The sequence below is a fragment of the Apium graveolens genome, chromosome 4 (genome assembly GCF_009905375.1).
Source record: "Apium graveolens cultivar Ventura chromosome 4, ASM990537v1, whole genome shotgun sequence".
In the NCBI taxonomy this organism is placed as follows: domain Eukaryota; kingdom Viridiplantae; phylum Streptophyta; class Magnoliopsida; order Apiales; family Apiaceae; genus Apium; species Apium graveolens.
This window is the reverse complement of record NC_133650.1, coordinates 249,058,596-249,074,009: the sequence shown is the minus strand read 5'-3', so window position 1 is coordinate 249,074,009 and position 15,414 is coordinate 249,058,596. Positions and strand designations below refer to the sequence as shown.

The following is a 15,414-nucleotide window of genomic DNA, read 5'->3' as shown; positions in this document are numbered from 1 at the left end:
GACCGGATGGAGGTCAATACGGGCTAATCACCCGTATTATATTTAAAAGATGGATATTCCAATCAAGGGTTCTTTGTCGTTAAATAATGAAAGTAAAAGTTTTATAAATGTTGCAACAAGCGTTATGCTTTTCTTTTGATTTGAAGTTGAATAGTTTGATTTGAATCTTCTTTAAAGTCTTGATAATCTTATTCGAGAACCCTGTCACTTTACTTTTATATTGTTGCTCATAGCTTAGAGCGATTCATCTCTCAAAGTGTGAAACACTCTGAGAACCCTATCGATTGATCTTGAGAAACATTGTTATACAAAACTTAAATCTTAAGAGCTTTTGAAACCTTCCTTTGGAACTCCTTTCCTAGAAATTGATAGAACGCACCTAGTTATTGAAATAGAATGCCTCAGGTATGGTTGATTATATTAATATTTAGAACTGTATATATAGTTACTTGCTGAGCTTCTTTGCTCATTTATTTGTGTGATCTAACAATGGAAGTTAAGCAAGAACATGGCCAGACTTAGGTGCACCGCTCGCAAGAGCGTTCCTGATGGTCCTTATCGTGTCGTGGGATTCCAGATGCCAGACCAGGTAGATGCTATGTGAGCAAGCGATAATACGTTGGTGGGAAGTGTAATAGCTGAATCAGATACTCTTGGGTTATCTGTCTGTTCCAAGTCAGAAGTGAATAATTTGGTTTTATTTATATTAAGGTTTGTAATAATATTATTTTGGTTGGTAGTTGTAATCTTGTCTAATATTTTATCATGTTTAGATCCTGTCAGCTTCGGGGTTTATTATATTAGTTTATTGGTGTTGTGGGTCCTCATTCCTAACCCCGAGTTTGAGGGCGTCACAAATATTGATGAAGTAATTGAATGGGTTAGTATATTAAGTCAAGAATTAGGCCTACACATCACTGAGAAAAAAATCAGAAACTAGTGACGATGATTTTGATTCACAGTGTGATTCTTTGGAAAGCTTTTCGGATAATTTTGATGAAGGTATTGATGAAAAGAAGAGGAAAAAAAGCATGTTTTTTTACATAGAAAAAGACAATGATAATTGGAAAGTGGGGACACTATTCAATGATCACTATCAATGCAGAGAAGCTATTAGGAAGCATTCTTATATGCAGGGAATAATGATTAAATTTGCTAAAAGTGATAGGATTAGGGTAACTGGGAAAAGGCAGTTTGTAAGCCACCTTGTCCGTAGTTTTGTTTTGCCTCCATAAACTTTGATAAAAAAATTCAATTGAAAAAAGTGGGACCAGGTAACAAATCTTATGCTCATTTTGACCCTTTACTTGTATTAAGTTGACTTTAGGGCCTTCACATTAATTATGATTTATTTATCACTTTTTTCAGGTCACACATATGTAAGAGAACAAAGAGGATTACCCCTGATCTATTCTGGTTTTCTTGTTGAGAGGTATTTAAATGATTTCAGAATAAACCCTTATCGGCCTATTAATGCATTTCATAATATTATTATGAAGCACTTCAGTATAGACTTTAAACCACATGTTCTAAGGAGGCGAAAAGAAAGTGTCTGAAAATTATTAACGGAACTCACGAGGAACAATATGCAAAGCTCTGGGAGTACAAAACTGAATTATTGAAGAGGAATCCAAACTCAACTATTGAGATGGAGTTTGAATCGGGTAAATTTTAGAGCATTTTGTTAAAAGAAGTTTATTTGTCTTTGTACATTTTTGTGGTAAATTTATGTTTCGAGATTTATTTTTCAGGTAACAATTGTGTGTTTAGAAGAATTTACATTTGTTTTGCTGGAGTCAAACATGGGTTTAAACAAGAATGTAGACAGGTCGTTGGCCACGATGGCTGCAACCATTACAAAGGTCAGTTATTAGTCAATGTAGGAGTAGATCCCAATAACTCCATGTTTCCGATTGTATATGCAGTAGTAGAGGTTGAGAGATTAAATGTCTGAAGGTGATTTTTACAATTATTCATAGCAGATTTTGATATGGGTTTAGGTGAAGGATGGACCTTAATGAGTGATAGGCAAAAAAGATCGTTAAATGTGGTTGCAGAACAATTACCTATGACTGAACATAGATTTTGTGTTAGGCATATTCATAACATTCAAATAAAGGTACAAAGGTAGGTCATTAAAAGATAAGTTATGGTCTCGTGTTAGGGCAACAAATGTAGAATCATTCACAAGTGCTATGCATTATTTAAAGAATGAAAATGTTGGAGCAGCCCAGTGGTTAAGTGAGATACCTCTGTATCATTGGACTAGATCCCATTTTATGACGCACATGAAGTGTGATTTTTTATTAAATAATATGTGTGAGTCATTTAATAGGAGCATTTTATGGGCTAGGGAGCAAGGGATTTTAGTTATGTTGGAGCTTATTAGGGATACTTGATGAAAAGACTGCAGACAAAGAGAGAAAAATATAGATTTGGGAAGATAAAAGATTCACTCCTAAAATATACAAGCTGATTGAAAATTTTAAAAAGTGGAGTGGGGGTTGCTATTACGCCTATGCTGGCTACAATCAATTTGAAGTTACCACAGTTAATGGATCAAAATATGATGTGGATTAGGGAGAGAAAACATGTGGTTGTCGGAGATGGGATCTCACGGGTATTCCTTGCCATCATGTTATAGCTTGCTTGAACAGATTGAATTATAATGTTGATGATTATGTTGATCGTTGTTATATGTTGTCAATTACAAGAGAACTTATTCAGGGATTATCTATCCGATAAATGAAATCCCACAATGGGAGCATACATAACATCAAGTGAAGCCACCACATGTTGATAAACAACCAGGCATTCCTAAAAAAGAGAAAACCAGAACCTATAGATCAAGAAGAGATTGAAGTTGAAGGTGTCAAGATTTTGGCAAAGAAAAATTAACCAACTGTTATGTAAGTATAGACTTTAACATTTTTTAATTTCAGTTGATTTAGTGCTAGTTTAACATATTTTTCATATGCTAATAGGTGTAGAAAGTGCAAAGAGGAAGGACATAACAAAAGAACATGTCCTCAAAATATTACAACTGATACAAAAGATGCCAATTAAACTTCAGAGATTGATTTACAAGTTCAAAGAAGAACCGACGAAGAAGAATTAGAGGCAGCTTATAATGATGTGGCTTTGGAGGTGCACCTTAATGATGGAGGATCTCTTACGAGTCAACCTATTCAAGTATATATAGTAAATTATGCAAATAAAGCAACAAAAAATTCAAATACAACTGAAGCTGATGTAGCAGTCCCTCGGATAGAATTTGTAGCAACAAAAAACAAAAAACCCAAATGCTCAAAAAAGTAAGAAATTAAGTCTTTTCAACTGAAGTTACAACAGAGAAGATTATCAAACTAAAAGTTGTCATGACGGAAAAAAGAAGCAGGTGGCTGGAGATATGAATAAGCAGATTCAAGTAGAGGAGCTAAAAGGATTATCATCAAGAAGGAAATGAATGAAAAAATTGAGAAAGGTAAATAAACATGTGAAGATGGTGGTAATCTCGGTGCAAAGAAGACTCCATGAAATCCTAGTGTAAAGGTAGGTGAAAAATACAACATATATACAGGTCCAATGAAATTTAGGAAACCCGTAGCTCTAGTGAAGCAATTTAAGACCGTCATTGGTGGAACCTATGTCAAATCTGCTTCCTTCTTGAAACATGGTCATGATTTTATTACAAAGGATGCATGGACAAAAACTGTTGAAAAAGCTACTAGTAATCTGGGTAAGAATGCATTAAAAACAAATGATGCCAAGAAAAAGGATATCAAGGAATAATAAGACAGTAAAACTACTTTTGTTAATTTTGTTTCAATGCAAATCTTTTGTTGTTTTATTTTGCTTCACTATTTGCATTGAAAATGTGTTGTATAGTTTAATACATTAACAATGATTTATGTAATTCGATCAGATTGTACTTTGACAATGAATTTGGTGTTTATGGCCAACAACAATTACAGAATTTTTGAATTTTATAGCAACAGTTTATGTATTAAGTACATAAAGGATCAAAATAGGTTCATTTGTGTTTTTCGGGAACAAAGATGTTCATTTAGGAGGGAACATATTTCTTTACCAGATTTACCCTCTCTGAATATATCACTTGTCAAGATTCTGGTGCTTACAGTCGGAGTAATGGTTAAAATACACATATGTTGTACATGGAGGGTTGATATGTGACAATTTATTTGGAGGGTTGATATGTCCATTTTAACATACTTTAAGGGTTATATTCTTAACAAGCCTTTTTTTGTCAAAACAAATAAATTGAGTTGAGTTAGTTAGAGACTTAGAGTTGGTAACTAAAATTTTAAATTTTTTTACTTTAAACTTTTTTTTTTATGTTTAACTTAAAATAAGTAGGAGATTTATAACTAGGAGTTACTATGTCTTTGTAACTTTATTCATATATTTAATATATTATTTATATATATAGAATAACTTTTTATTTATTTAATTTATCAAGTTGAGTGTGAGTTAATTTCGAGTTAAATTCTGATAAAACAGACATCAACTCAATAAATTTAATGTAAACATAATTTTTAGATCTATCTCAGCTTTGATTTCTTATCAAGTCAAGTTAGCCTATTTTGGTTCGTTCACAATATTAGTTAGTGTGGTATCATACATAAAATTTTCGCTTTATTTTCCCCCATTTTTCTTTCTTTTTGATTAACATTGCAAAAACATAAAAATCAAAACCAACTAATAAAATATACAATATATAACGGGAATCAAGTCTTGCCTAACGACATGGAGAGTATTTTATAGTCTATTCATAATAGTTTTGTCCCTTATGCTGATTAAAGCATTATTCAACTGTTACCGTCAGTCATTATTATTAATTGGAATTACTATTACGAAGAGAAGTGATTTAGTATGAAGGAAAGTTTTTTCCTGATAAGCTTAAAGGAGGATGAGGTTGATGATTTGATTATGAACAAGCTACATAATAATTAAGCGAGATAGACATATGTTTCCGTTTGATTGGAAGGTTTCTCATGGATTCACATATAAATTTTTAAAAAATGCAACATAAGATGGTCTTCCTATGAAAAATCGAGCAAATTAATGTGTTAATGGAGAAATTTGATTAACAAAGATTTGTGGTTCGCGGCCGAAATCAAGGTCTGCAGCGGTGATCGGTGATCAGAAAAAATCACCGGAGTGCGTTGATATGTTCTTAAAAAATGGTTGAGATTGCTTGAGTTTATGTTTTCCTTCTCGGAACTCTCAAACATGTACCCTCATAATGTGCCTACATACCTCCTTTTATAGAGGATCAAGTTAGACGTAGTTCTTGGGGAACAAGAAACTTAGATGGACTTAGCTTCTCATTCCACAACATAATAGGAGTTGTCGAACCAACTTCCTATTATAACTCGAACATTAATTTGCTTTAGGAGTGCCTAGCGATGTGGCCTAGTCAGAAAGACCCAAAGTTCAGTTACGATTTCGGAACTTCATGGATAAGAAAACTCCCCGGCCGGTGGATATCTCATCCGTTGCCGCTATCTTCGTCGATTGTAATTACAGGTATAACCATGACTTACTGCAAATGCTCAAGCGCATCCTTTCCCTCCGATGAAAACAACCCACCAGACTACAGGACAAGTGATCCCAAGCGTATAAGTGCAAAGTGCGAGATAACCCCAAAGTCTCCCGACGAGGACAACCCACCAAATATAGAGACATGGCTCCCAAATCACACACTAAGTATTTACAATCGCTCCCCTATGAGGATAACTCTCAAGACTACCGAATGACTCATTTGATACATTTTCTGGGATTTTGGGCTCCCGGAGGCCCTCTTCCCTACTTAGGGTACGCCCTAAGAGGGTTTGGTGCCCTTCGGAGGCCCTTTTCATGCTTCGGCGTTCCCCAAGCATTATTGGGCTCCTCTGGGGGTTTCTCCTCTATGCTTGCGTATTTTTTATATTCTATTCACTTCCCAGTTTAGTTGTGGGAGCAACCTCCTTTATAATTTATTAGAGTTATTCATTTCACATTACGGAGCGGCCACCCCGTGCGGCCATACAACACGGGGCGCGCCCTAAGGGGTTTGGGAACATTTCTCCGGAGCCCAGATCATTCTTTGTTTCTTGATAGATTTATTATTTCTCCCTTAACTTCAAAACACCTTTTGTAGACTCATTTTCCAATACTTGTTCTTCCTCGTCGTCTTCTACTATAGCGTTCATCGTAGTATCCTTGTCGTGGAAGCCGTCGTAACATCCTCGTCGTGGCGGTCGTCACACGCTTCCTTCTTTATGATTGTTACAAGCTTTCAGTGTTATAACCGTCGTAATCCTTTATATAGAACTTTATTAATTGTTGTCATAACTCCTTATCGTCGATAGTCATCGCAGGCAAATCCCGTTTAAGGCTAGCCCCGTATAGGGCATGTCCGGAGCTTCTGAGACGCGTTCTCCGATACTCGTCCTTCTTCTTCCTTGACGGTGATCCGACCCATTTTCTCGAAGAAAAGATGAAATACCCATGACTATTTTATGGTATAACAGAATGTATGTAAAACCATTGTAGGCAAATAGGTTCATATTTCAGTTCTATCACAAGATTGACATCAAACATGTAATAGATGGGAGCCCTTAGACTCGCTTTCAACTGATTTTTGCTAGATTGAAGGATGGTGACAATCCAAGAATATTGGAAATCAACAATACTGGTATTTGGGCACAACTACATGATATAAAATCAGGGTTTATGTCACAGCGAGTTGTCATGGATGTAGGGAACCATATCGGCCAAGTTGTTGAGTCAGATATTAACAACTTCACTGGTATATAAAGAGAATACCTCCGTGTAAGATTCTCAATTACCATGGATGTTCCATTAAATAGAATGATGAAGTTGAGAAATAATGCATATCAATGACAAGTTTATTAAGTTTAGAGTTATTTGCAAAATGCATCCCCCTGATTTGGCCAAAATGCGTTTTTTACCCATACTTTATATAATTGCACTTTACATCCCCTAATTATTTTTGGCGCGACAAATTGCACCATTTTCGGTAAATTTGTTAAAATTCTCAGGGGTATTTTAGAAAATTAAAATATTTAATTATAAATATGTTATTATTTAAGTTTTTTGACCCTCTAAATGATACTTTTCAAAAAAAATTAAAGAACAGAAGTTTTAGAGCACGAAAAAATCTTTTCAAAACAATTACATTTAAAATTATCAAAAATTTTACGAAGTCAAAATTAAATTAAATCTATACTTAATAAATTTATTAAAAAGAATTATAAAAAAATATTTCAGTTTTGAACCTTTTTATTTCAGGAAGATCTTTTCATTCCCTACAACTTTCATTCTTTAATATTTTTTAGAATGTATCATTTAGAGGGTTAAAAACCTTAAATAAAAAATAATTAAATATTTTAATTTCCTAAATACCCCTGAAAATTTTAATAAAATTAATGAAAATGGTGCAATTTGTCGCGCCAAAAATAATTAGGGAATGCAAAGTGCAGTTATATAAAGCATAGATAAAAAAACACATATAAGCCAAATCAGGGGGATGTATTTTGTAAATAACTCATAAATTTACAGTTAAACCTCTTTAAAGTAATACCCTTGGGACCGGGAAAAAATATTACTTTACCGAATTTATTACTTTATCGATATAATAATATTTTATTACTTTATCGATAAAGTAATATTTTATTACTTTACCGAATTTTTATGTTTACGTGGTACAGTATAATATATAATGTACGTATAAAAACTAGAATTAATCACATGCAATGTATTTGATCTAAAATTACTTTTATTATGATTACTTATATCCAAAAACTAGATGCATGCATATTAAAATTGCACCAGATCAGTACATAAAGGTAACATGTGTTGTGTACGTTGTATTGAAACTCAAACATCTAATATTTATTGTAATTCTTAAATAAAAATACATGAAGAGACACCATAATATTAATGATAAGACTTTGTGATTAACTATATAAAATGATAGAATGGTACACTACAGACACATACAATATCAACTTTGTTTTACAGTATACACCAATGTCTTCGCATCATCTAAAAGGAGTGAAAAAATCAGCAATCACAGATAAGATAAGGAGTGTTATTTGTGAATATAAAAAGGAGAATCCAGGTGTAAGCCAGAAAGATTTACAAGCATGGGTACATCAAAAATATGACTTAGATATCAGTCAATCAACTATATCAAACACACTCAAGAGAGCCTCAGAATACTTGTCCGACGAGAGGAAACAAAGTGATGTCAAAAAACACAAATCAGCAAAATATCCAGAGTTAGAGAAAGTTTTGTTTGAGTGGTTTCTTCAAAGGCAAGATAAAGTTAATATGTCTGGAGAAATCATTCAAGAAAAAGGAAAGGAGCTAATGAAGAAAATGTATGGGGAAAGTAAATTCCGATTTTAGCTTTTCCAGTGGATGGTTAGAACGTTTCAAGGCAAGATATGGAATCAAATCTTATCGGCGTTTTGGTGAAAGTGGTTCAGTGATGATGGAGAACATTGAAAATGCATTGCCAGGCATCCGATCAAAATTGGATCAATTTCAGTTGAAAGATATTTATAACATGGATGAAACGGGATTATTCTATCGACTTGAAGCTGACCATTCACTAGCTACCAAACAGCTAGAGGGCCGCAAAAAAGATAAAGAGAGAATCACTGTAGTTGTGTGTTGCAACGGTGATGGGTCTGACAAAGTTCCACTTTGGATCATTGGTAAGTACGCCAATCCTAGGTGCTTTAAAAATGTGAATATAAACAATCTTAATTGTGTGTATCGTTTTAACAAGAAGGCTTGGATGACTGGCTTGCTTTTTCAAGAATTTGTTACTTGGTTTGATAGTAAAATGAATGGCAGGAAGGTACTTTTGATTGTTGACAATTGTCCTGCTCATCCAAAAATAGTTGAAGGCTTGAGAAATACAGAGTTGTTCTTTCTACCTCCTAACACAACATCTAAGATTCAACCATGCGATGCTGGAATTATTCGAGCATTTAAAGTTCACTATCGGCGTCGTCTATATTCTAGCATGTTGCAAAGTCTTGAAGTTAATGCAACAAATCCTGAAAAAGTTAATATCTTGAATGCTATTAGTTTTGCTAACATGGCTTGGAATATTGATGTGAAAACAACCACAATTGCAAATTGTTTTCGGCATTGCAAGATTCGTTCAGAAGAAAATGATGAACAAGAACTTGGAGAAATAAATGAAGGTGTCGAAGGATTAAATGAAGTTATCTCTAATTTACGATATAGGAATGTGATGGATGTCGAGCATCTCTTAAACTATCCAAACGAGAATGATGCGGTTATGGAATCACCTACGGATGAAGAAATCATTGAGTCGGTAATGAGCACTGATGAAGGGACTGATCCTGAACCCGACGATAGCAATGTCATCCCAAGCGTGTCATCAAAGGAAGCATTTCAAGCACTCACCACTTTGAACAATTACTTGTTACAACACGAGCAAAACATACCAGGAGTTATTTTTGCTTTACATAAAGTCAAGGACGAGATTAATTTTGGCTTTGGTGGAAAGAAGAAACAAGCTACAATAGATTCATATTTTAATAAGAATTAAATTTTGTAATCATATACATTATACAGTATATATATATATATATAATTATGGAATTATTACTTTACATATTACTTGGGCCCTTAATGACTTTCGAATTTTTTATTATCTTATGCTTTTAGCGAGAATATTACTTTACAACATTGGCCCAAGTTGGGACCGATGAAAATTATTACTTAAGCGAGGTTATTACTTTATCGGATATTACTTAATCGAGGTTTAACTGTATGACGGAAAATAATGGAGGGAAGGAAACGCTAGAGTTAAATGTCTCTGACACAAAAAGGCGCCGTACTGAATGTTTATCACGGATGAAGCAAATGAGCTATCAAAATGATCAGACGATGTTGGCATAGAGATTTAAGCATATCCAAAAAAATTGCTACTGGCGCGTGCTGTCAGTCAGACCGGCCCATCCTCATGATTGCTTTAAATTAAAATTGTCGAGGTATCGGGCTTCCCTAGAAGATTCAATTCCTTAAAGACGTTGTTACTCAACAAAATCCCGGCTTTATTTTTTTATGTGAGACGTTATGTGAGAAAGATAAGATGGAAATGATTCAGAAAATATTGAAGTTTGAAGGTATAATAATTAGGATTGTCAAAAAAATTCGAAAAATCCGATATTCGTCAGAAATATCTGTATTCGTATCCGAAAAAAATAGGATATTATCCGTCTCCGACATAAACCGGATATTATCCGTATCTGAATCCGAATATTTCGGATACGGATATTGGTACATTCGAATCCGAAAATATTCGAATCCGAAAATAAATAAATAAATAAATAATATTTTATTTATTTTAAAATATATTTATAATACTTATATTATATTAATAATATATTAAATCATTATATATATATATAAAACAAACCAAGCATATATAATTAAATTTAATTGTTAACTTAACTTTACAAAAGTATGACATTTTAATTTAATCGATAAGCCACATAATTGAAGCCCCCTCGATTAGTTTAGACTTTAGTCCCTTAGAGAGACTTCAACAGTCATTGATCTAAAACACAAATACAAAACACAAAACCTCCTCAAATCTCAAACACAAAACCTCCTCAAAACGCCGCCGCCTGAGCTCTTCGACTATCTCAGTTCATATTCCACTCTTTCCTCATCGACGATTAACTATAAAGGTTAGTTTACAATTGCTTTGTCTCAAACCAAACTTAATACTAAGAGACGGATCCATTTTGATGTTGATACTCGTTGGAACTCAACTTACGAAATGATTGTGGCCTCACTTGAACTCCGACCAGCCATTGATCGTTTAAAAGAACTAGACACTGAATTTAAATGTCTATCTTCAGAACTAGAGTGGGAAAATGAAAAGAAGGTGTGTGATTTTTTGAAGATTTTTTCGGATATAACAAAAAAATATTCTGATGTGAAATATCCAAATGCAAATATATATTTTATTGATGTGATTCAGATTCGTAGAAGCATCAAAATATGGGCTGAATCTGGTGATGATTGGATCAGTGCAATGAGTAGTAAAATGCAACTGAAATTTGATAAGTATTGGGAAGAATGTAACAAGTTGTTGACCGTCGCTGTTATTCTTGATCCTAGATATAAAATGGTCATCGTTTCTTATGCTTACAAGGGTATATATGATATTCATGCTGACTTTTATGTTGAAGAAATACGTGAGTTCTTAGTTCAGATTTTTAATGAGTATTCTGAAAAATTTGGAAATAATGGAGGTTTTGTAGAAGGTTCTGGTATTGCAAGTTTTAGTAGTGCAGGTTCAGTTGCTGGAGAGTGGTTAGGAGGTTTCCAGGACCTTGTTGCAAGTAGTAACTTGAGGGAAAATTCAAGAAGAAGTGAGCTGGAGGAATATTTAAAAGAAGGGTTGTTTCCGATGGATAAAGAAGTGGACTTTGATATTCTTTATTGGTGGAAGCTCAATGCGCCAAAATTTCCTGTCGTTGCACGTATGGCTAAAGACATTTTAGCTATTCCTACTTCTTCCGTTGCATCTGAAAATTCATTTAGTAAGTGTCGTAGAATCATAACAGACACTCGTTCTTCTCTAAACGATGATTCTGTTGAAACTTTGATGTGTGTCAAAGATTGGCTTCCGGAAATTAAGGATGGTATGTTTATTCTCTTTATATTTAATGTTGTACTTGTGGTATACAAATTCAAAATGGTTCTAACTCTTAATTTTTATGTAGCTCAATCTGGAAAAGCTTTTGAGGAAGGTGCATCTAAGGCCTGCGATTTCAACTCTCATGACTTGGATAATGAATGAGATCTAAACTTCTAAGCAGTAAGCTAGCATGTAATTTTCAGAGTAAACATGAGTTGATATATATTTCTCCTGCTAAGTTCTATTACATTTTCCATGTGTTACATTTTCAATGACTGGTAGCAGGAAGGGGACTTGTAGCAGGAAGGGGACTTAAAACTGATGGATTGTAACTGCAGCCTGCAGGTACATCTCATGACTTAATCTATTTTTGGTGCAATCTGCAAAGTCTGTTGCTGCTGCGTTGAATATGTCATTAGGCCTTTCATTTTATTTAACATAGTAATGTATAGTCTGTTTTGGTGCAATCTGCATAGTCTGTGGCATGTTGCCGTTGTTAAGTCATGGAGATTAAGTAGGTTGTGACTTTAAATTAATTGATTATTTGACTGTTATCTAAATTTCTCAGGTTATTCTTATCATCTGCACTACAAAGGCCATTCTCCGAAACTTGTGGTCTTCACAGCCTACTAACATTTGTAGCATGGAGCCGTGAATTTTATTTGTTATAATTGGCAATGTAGTTTGAGTTTTTTGTAATTTGTTTGCTTGTTTAATAGGCCAAGTGACTTTGTATTGTGATTGTGTTGTGTGGCAGTATGTGTGTTGTTTGCTGTGGCCTAGTAGCCTTGTAGGTTACTGAATTTTGTTTTCAGTGTGTTACTCACTTCCGTTGCAAGTCTTTCATGGTAAAGAGAAAGTAGTATCGAATTAACTTTTAATTCCAAAAACAATAAATAAGAAAATATGGTTCTCTTAGTAATATAATCTCATTAATTGGAAAATATTTATCATATTAATTTGCTTTTTTTCCTAAAAAAATTGTAAATTTTATAAAAAAATTCAACTTTTGAAAAATGGGTTCGGATTCGGATATTATCCGGAATATCCGCCGGACTCGGATACGGATTTTTTCCCCGGATATATCCGGATTTGGATACGAATTCGGATACGGTTTGAACTCCCGGATTCGGATCCGATATCCGTTTGACAGATAATGGTCAATTCCTTGGGGAGGAAGCGAAGTTTTGGCTATGTAGTGGAGAGTAGCTGATCACGCTAAGCTACTCAACTTTTCTGAAAATCATGTTAACACACGGACATATGTAAGTTACTAATATTACTAGTATTTAACAATTAGTATTTAATTAATTGGAATATGTTATGTCACCAGTTAGCGAGAGGAAAACAACACCTCATTATCATTATATTTGGTTTATGAATTCTACTTTTATGTGATGATAAATTATTTGCAAAAAAACCATACGAAGTTTATAATTAATGTTTCTATATCTCTCTTTTGACTGTGTTCATTTTCTCAAGCTATGTATGTTACTATGTGCATGTGCGGGGGTCACAGAAAGGAACTTACAGTATATGGGTTGAAAAATGATTTTTGGCAGTAGAAAGTCGAGAACGGGAATGTTGGAGGATGGGTACTTCCCTTGAACATTTCATTTCTTATCCTTTTTTATTATTTGTTTTACACCCGACCAATAACAACGTTTTTTTACCTCTTTGCATAAATAATTTTGGAATATTTATGTTTTTAAATTTTATCTTTTTAATTTATATTCATATATTATATTTATTAGAATTTAATTTTAATTTTTTTTATTTTAGGCCGTTTTAATGGTATAGTTTTATTTTAACCCGACACACCATTATATTTACCAAACTTAATTCAATCTAATTATATTTAGTTTTTTTATTTTAACTCGGATCAATAATATAATTCTATTTCGTCGAGGTGAACAATGTATATTATCCTTGATATTATTATATAGTTTTATTCTGAGCTCATTATTCTTATTATTATTTTTTTTACTTTATATTCATTTATCGAGATTATTCATTCATATAATTTGTAATTTACATTTTATTTTTCTCGAAAAAAATTATAACTTATAAGTTGTTGTTTACCAAACACATTATCAATTTATAACTAGTTTATACGTAAAAATATTCAAAGGCCTAAATAACTTATAAGTTACGATAATCAATTCACTTATACGATACTTTTCAACTTTAAATCATAAGTTACAATTTTTAAAAAATCTCAAACGGGGCGTACGTGAGATTGTTAGTTAAATCTACAATTACCTTCGAGAAAGCCTTGTAGTAGTATAATATAAATGTCAAAATTATGTGTGTTTTGTCCTCTCACTTTTATGCACATTGAAGAATGAAATATGAAACATGAAAATTTGCATATTGGAAAATGTTGTTTATTTTCAGACTTCAGATTTCGGTCAAATCCGAAACTGAATTAAACACGACGGGTTCGGGTTTGAATTTATAAATTCGAGTTTGATCCGGGTTCAGGTTCGGGTTCAAGTAAGCGGTATGAAATCAGATTTAGGTTTGGTTTGTTAAATTCATTTAGACCAACTCGTTTGACATCCCTAAAAAGGAGCAAAAGACCTTTTATCACCTTATTTATTCATTACTTGCGCGGAAGGTCTTTCAGCCTTGATGAGCTATTATGAAAATTAGCATAATAACCCGTGCGAGGCACAGTTATTTTCTAGAATTTTTTTATGCATGCAATTATAATATTTTTAGTTATATTCTTATTTGTAAATGTTGTATAATGTATAACGTATTTATCTGTGTATCATTTTCATACAAGACATTACTAAATTACACAACGTTTCCAATATAGCTCATTAAGAAAAATATATATATTCTTATTTGTGTTGTATAATTGTATTTAATGAATGAATATAAGCAGGTAGTCAGTGTACGTTTAAAACGAAACAAATAAACTTAATATGTAAAATGTCGTTGGTATGTTTACAAAGAAAAAGTTAAAAATTAACATATATGTTGAATACAGAGTTGACCAAAATTTTTGAATTTTATTTAAATAAACTATATAACTGGTCTATATTATTACTGAGTGCTCTACTAACTTACAATTAACTTACTCAATTTAAAAAGATAAAAAATGAATAACTGAATTCAGAATTACTTGCAATCATAATATAAAATAATATAAAATTTACACTACTGTTAATATAAAAGTTGATTTTAATGAAAAATGTTAGTTTTTGAAATTTAATGTATGTATGTTTGGAAAAATGTTAGTTTTTTTACACCACTCTTAACAAAATAAGATTAAGTTATATGTGTCTATGTTAGCATGTGAATTATCGTATGTTACATTTCTTAGGAAATTACGATGGTTTCAATTATTTATATGCTAAATATCTGATTTATGTACATGTATAATCATTATTAATATCTAGTGAGACAATTGATTACTTAAATAACATGTATTTATAATTATTCAAAAATTAAAGTTATGTAATAAATAAATTGCAATAATTTATATATGGTATTCACATTATCACTGACAAACAATCCATATCTGTTTTTTACGCGACCGAGTATCAATCATGTAATATAAAAATAAATTATATATTGTAAGACTTATTATTGATGTTCATGATTTTTTTCAAGAATTTGAACGAAAAATTGTAATTATATTGTTATTTAAAATATTTTTAAGTTTTTTTCATTACAAC

General features: G+C 32.6%; 2 protein-coding genes across 5 annotated transcripts; both read left to right on the top strand.

Moving 5' to 3' along the window:
* The first annotated feature begins 8,413 nt into the window (after nt 1-8,413).
* On the top strand, nt 8,414-9,619 carry LOC141719498 (CENP-B homolog protein 2-like). Its single transcript, XM_074521881.1, has one exon. The coding sequence runs from the start codon at nt 8,414-8,416 to the stop codon at nt 9,617-9,619; it is 1,206 nt and encodes a 401-aa protein (XP_074377982.1).
* Nucleotides 9,620-10,598: 979 nt separating this feature from the next.
* Nucleotides 10,599-12,523, top strand: LOC141717096 (zinc finger BED domain-containing protein RICESLEEPER 2-like). 4 transcript variants are annotated; one of them, XM_074519209.1, is made up of 4 exons: nt 10,599-11,729; nt 11,811-11,905; nt 12,029-12,070; nt 12,294-12,523. In XM_074519209.1, exons 1-2 carry the CDS (start codon nt 10,859-10,861, stop codon nt 11,885-11,887), a joined length of 948 nt encoding a protein of 315 aa, XP_074375310.1. In that variant the 5' UTR covers nt 10,599-10,858; the 3' UTR covers nt 11,888-11,905; nt 12,029-12,070; nt 12,294-12,523. The 4 variants fall into 4 exon arrangements, with proteins under 4 accessions (XP_074375310.1, XP_074375307.1, XP_074375309.1 ...); XM_074519206.1 differs by having other exon boundaries at nt 12,011-12,070; XM_074519208.1 differs by having other exon boundaries at nt 12,008-12,070.
* The last annotated feature ends 2,891 nt before the right edge of the window (nt 12,524-15,414 follow it).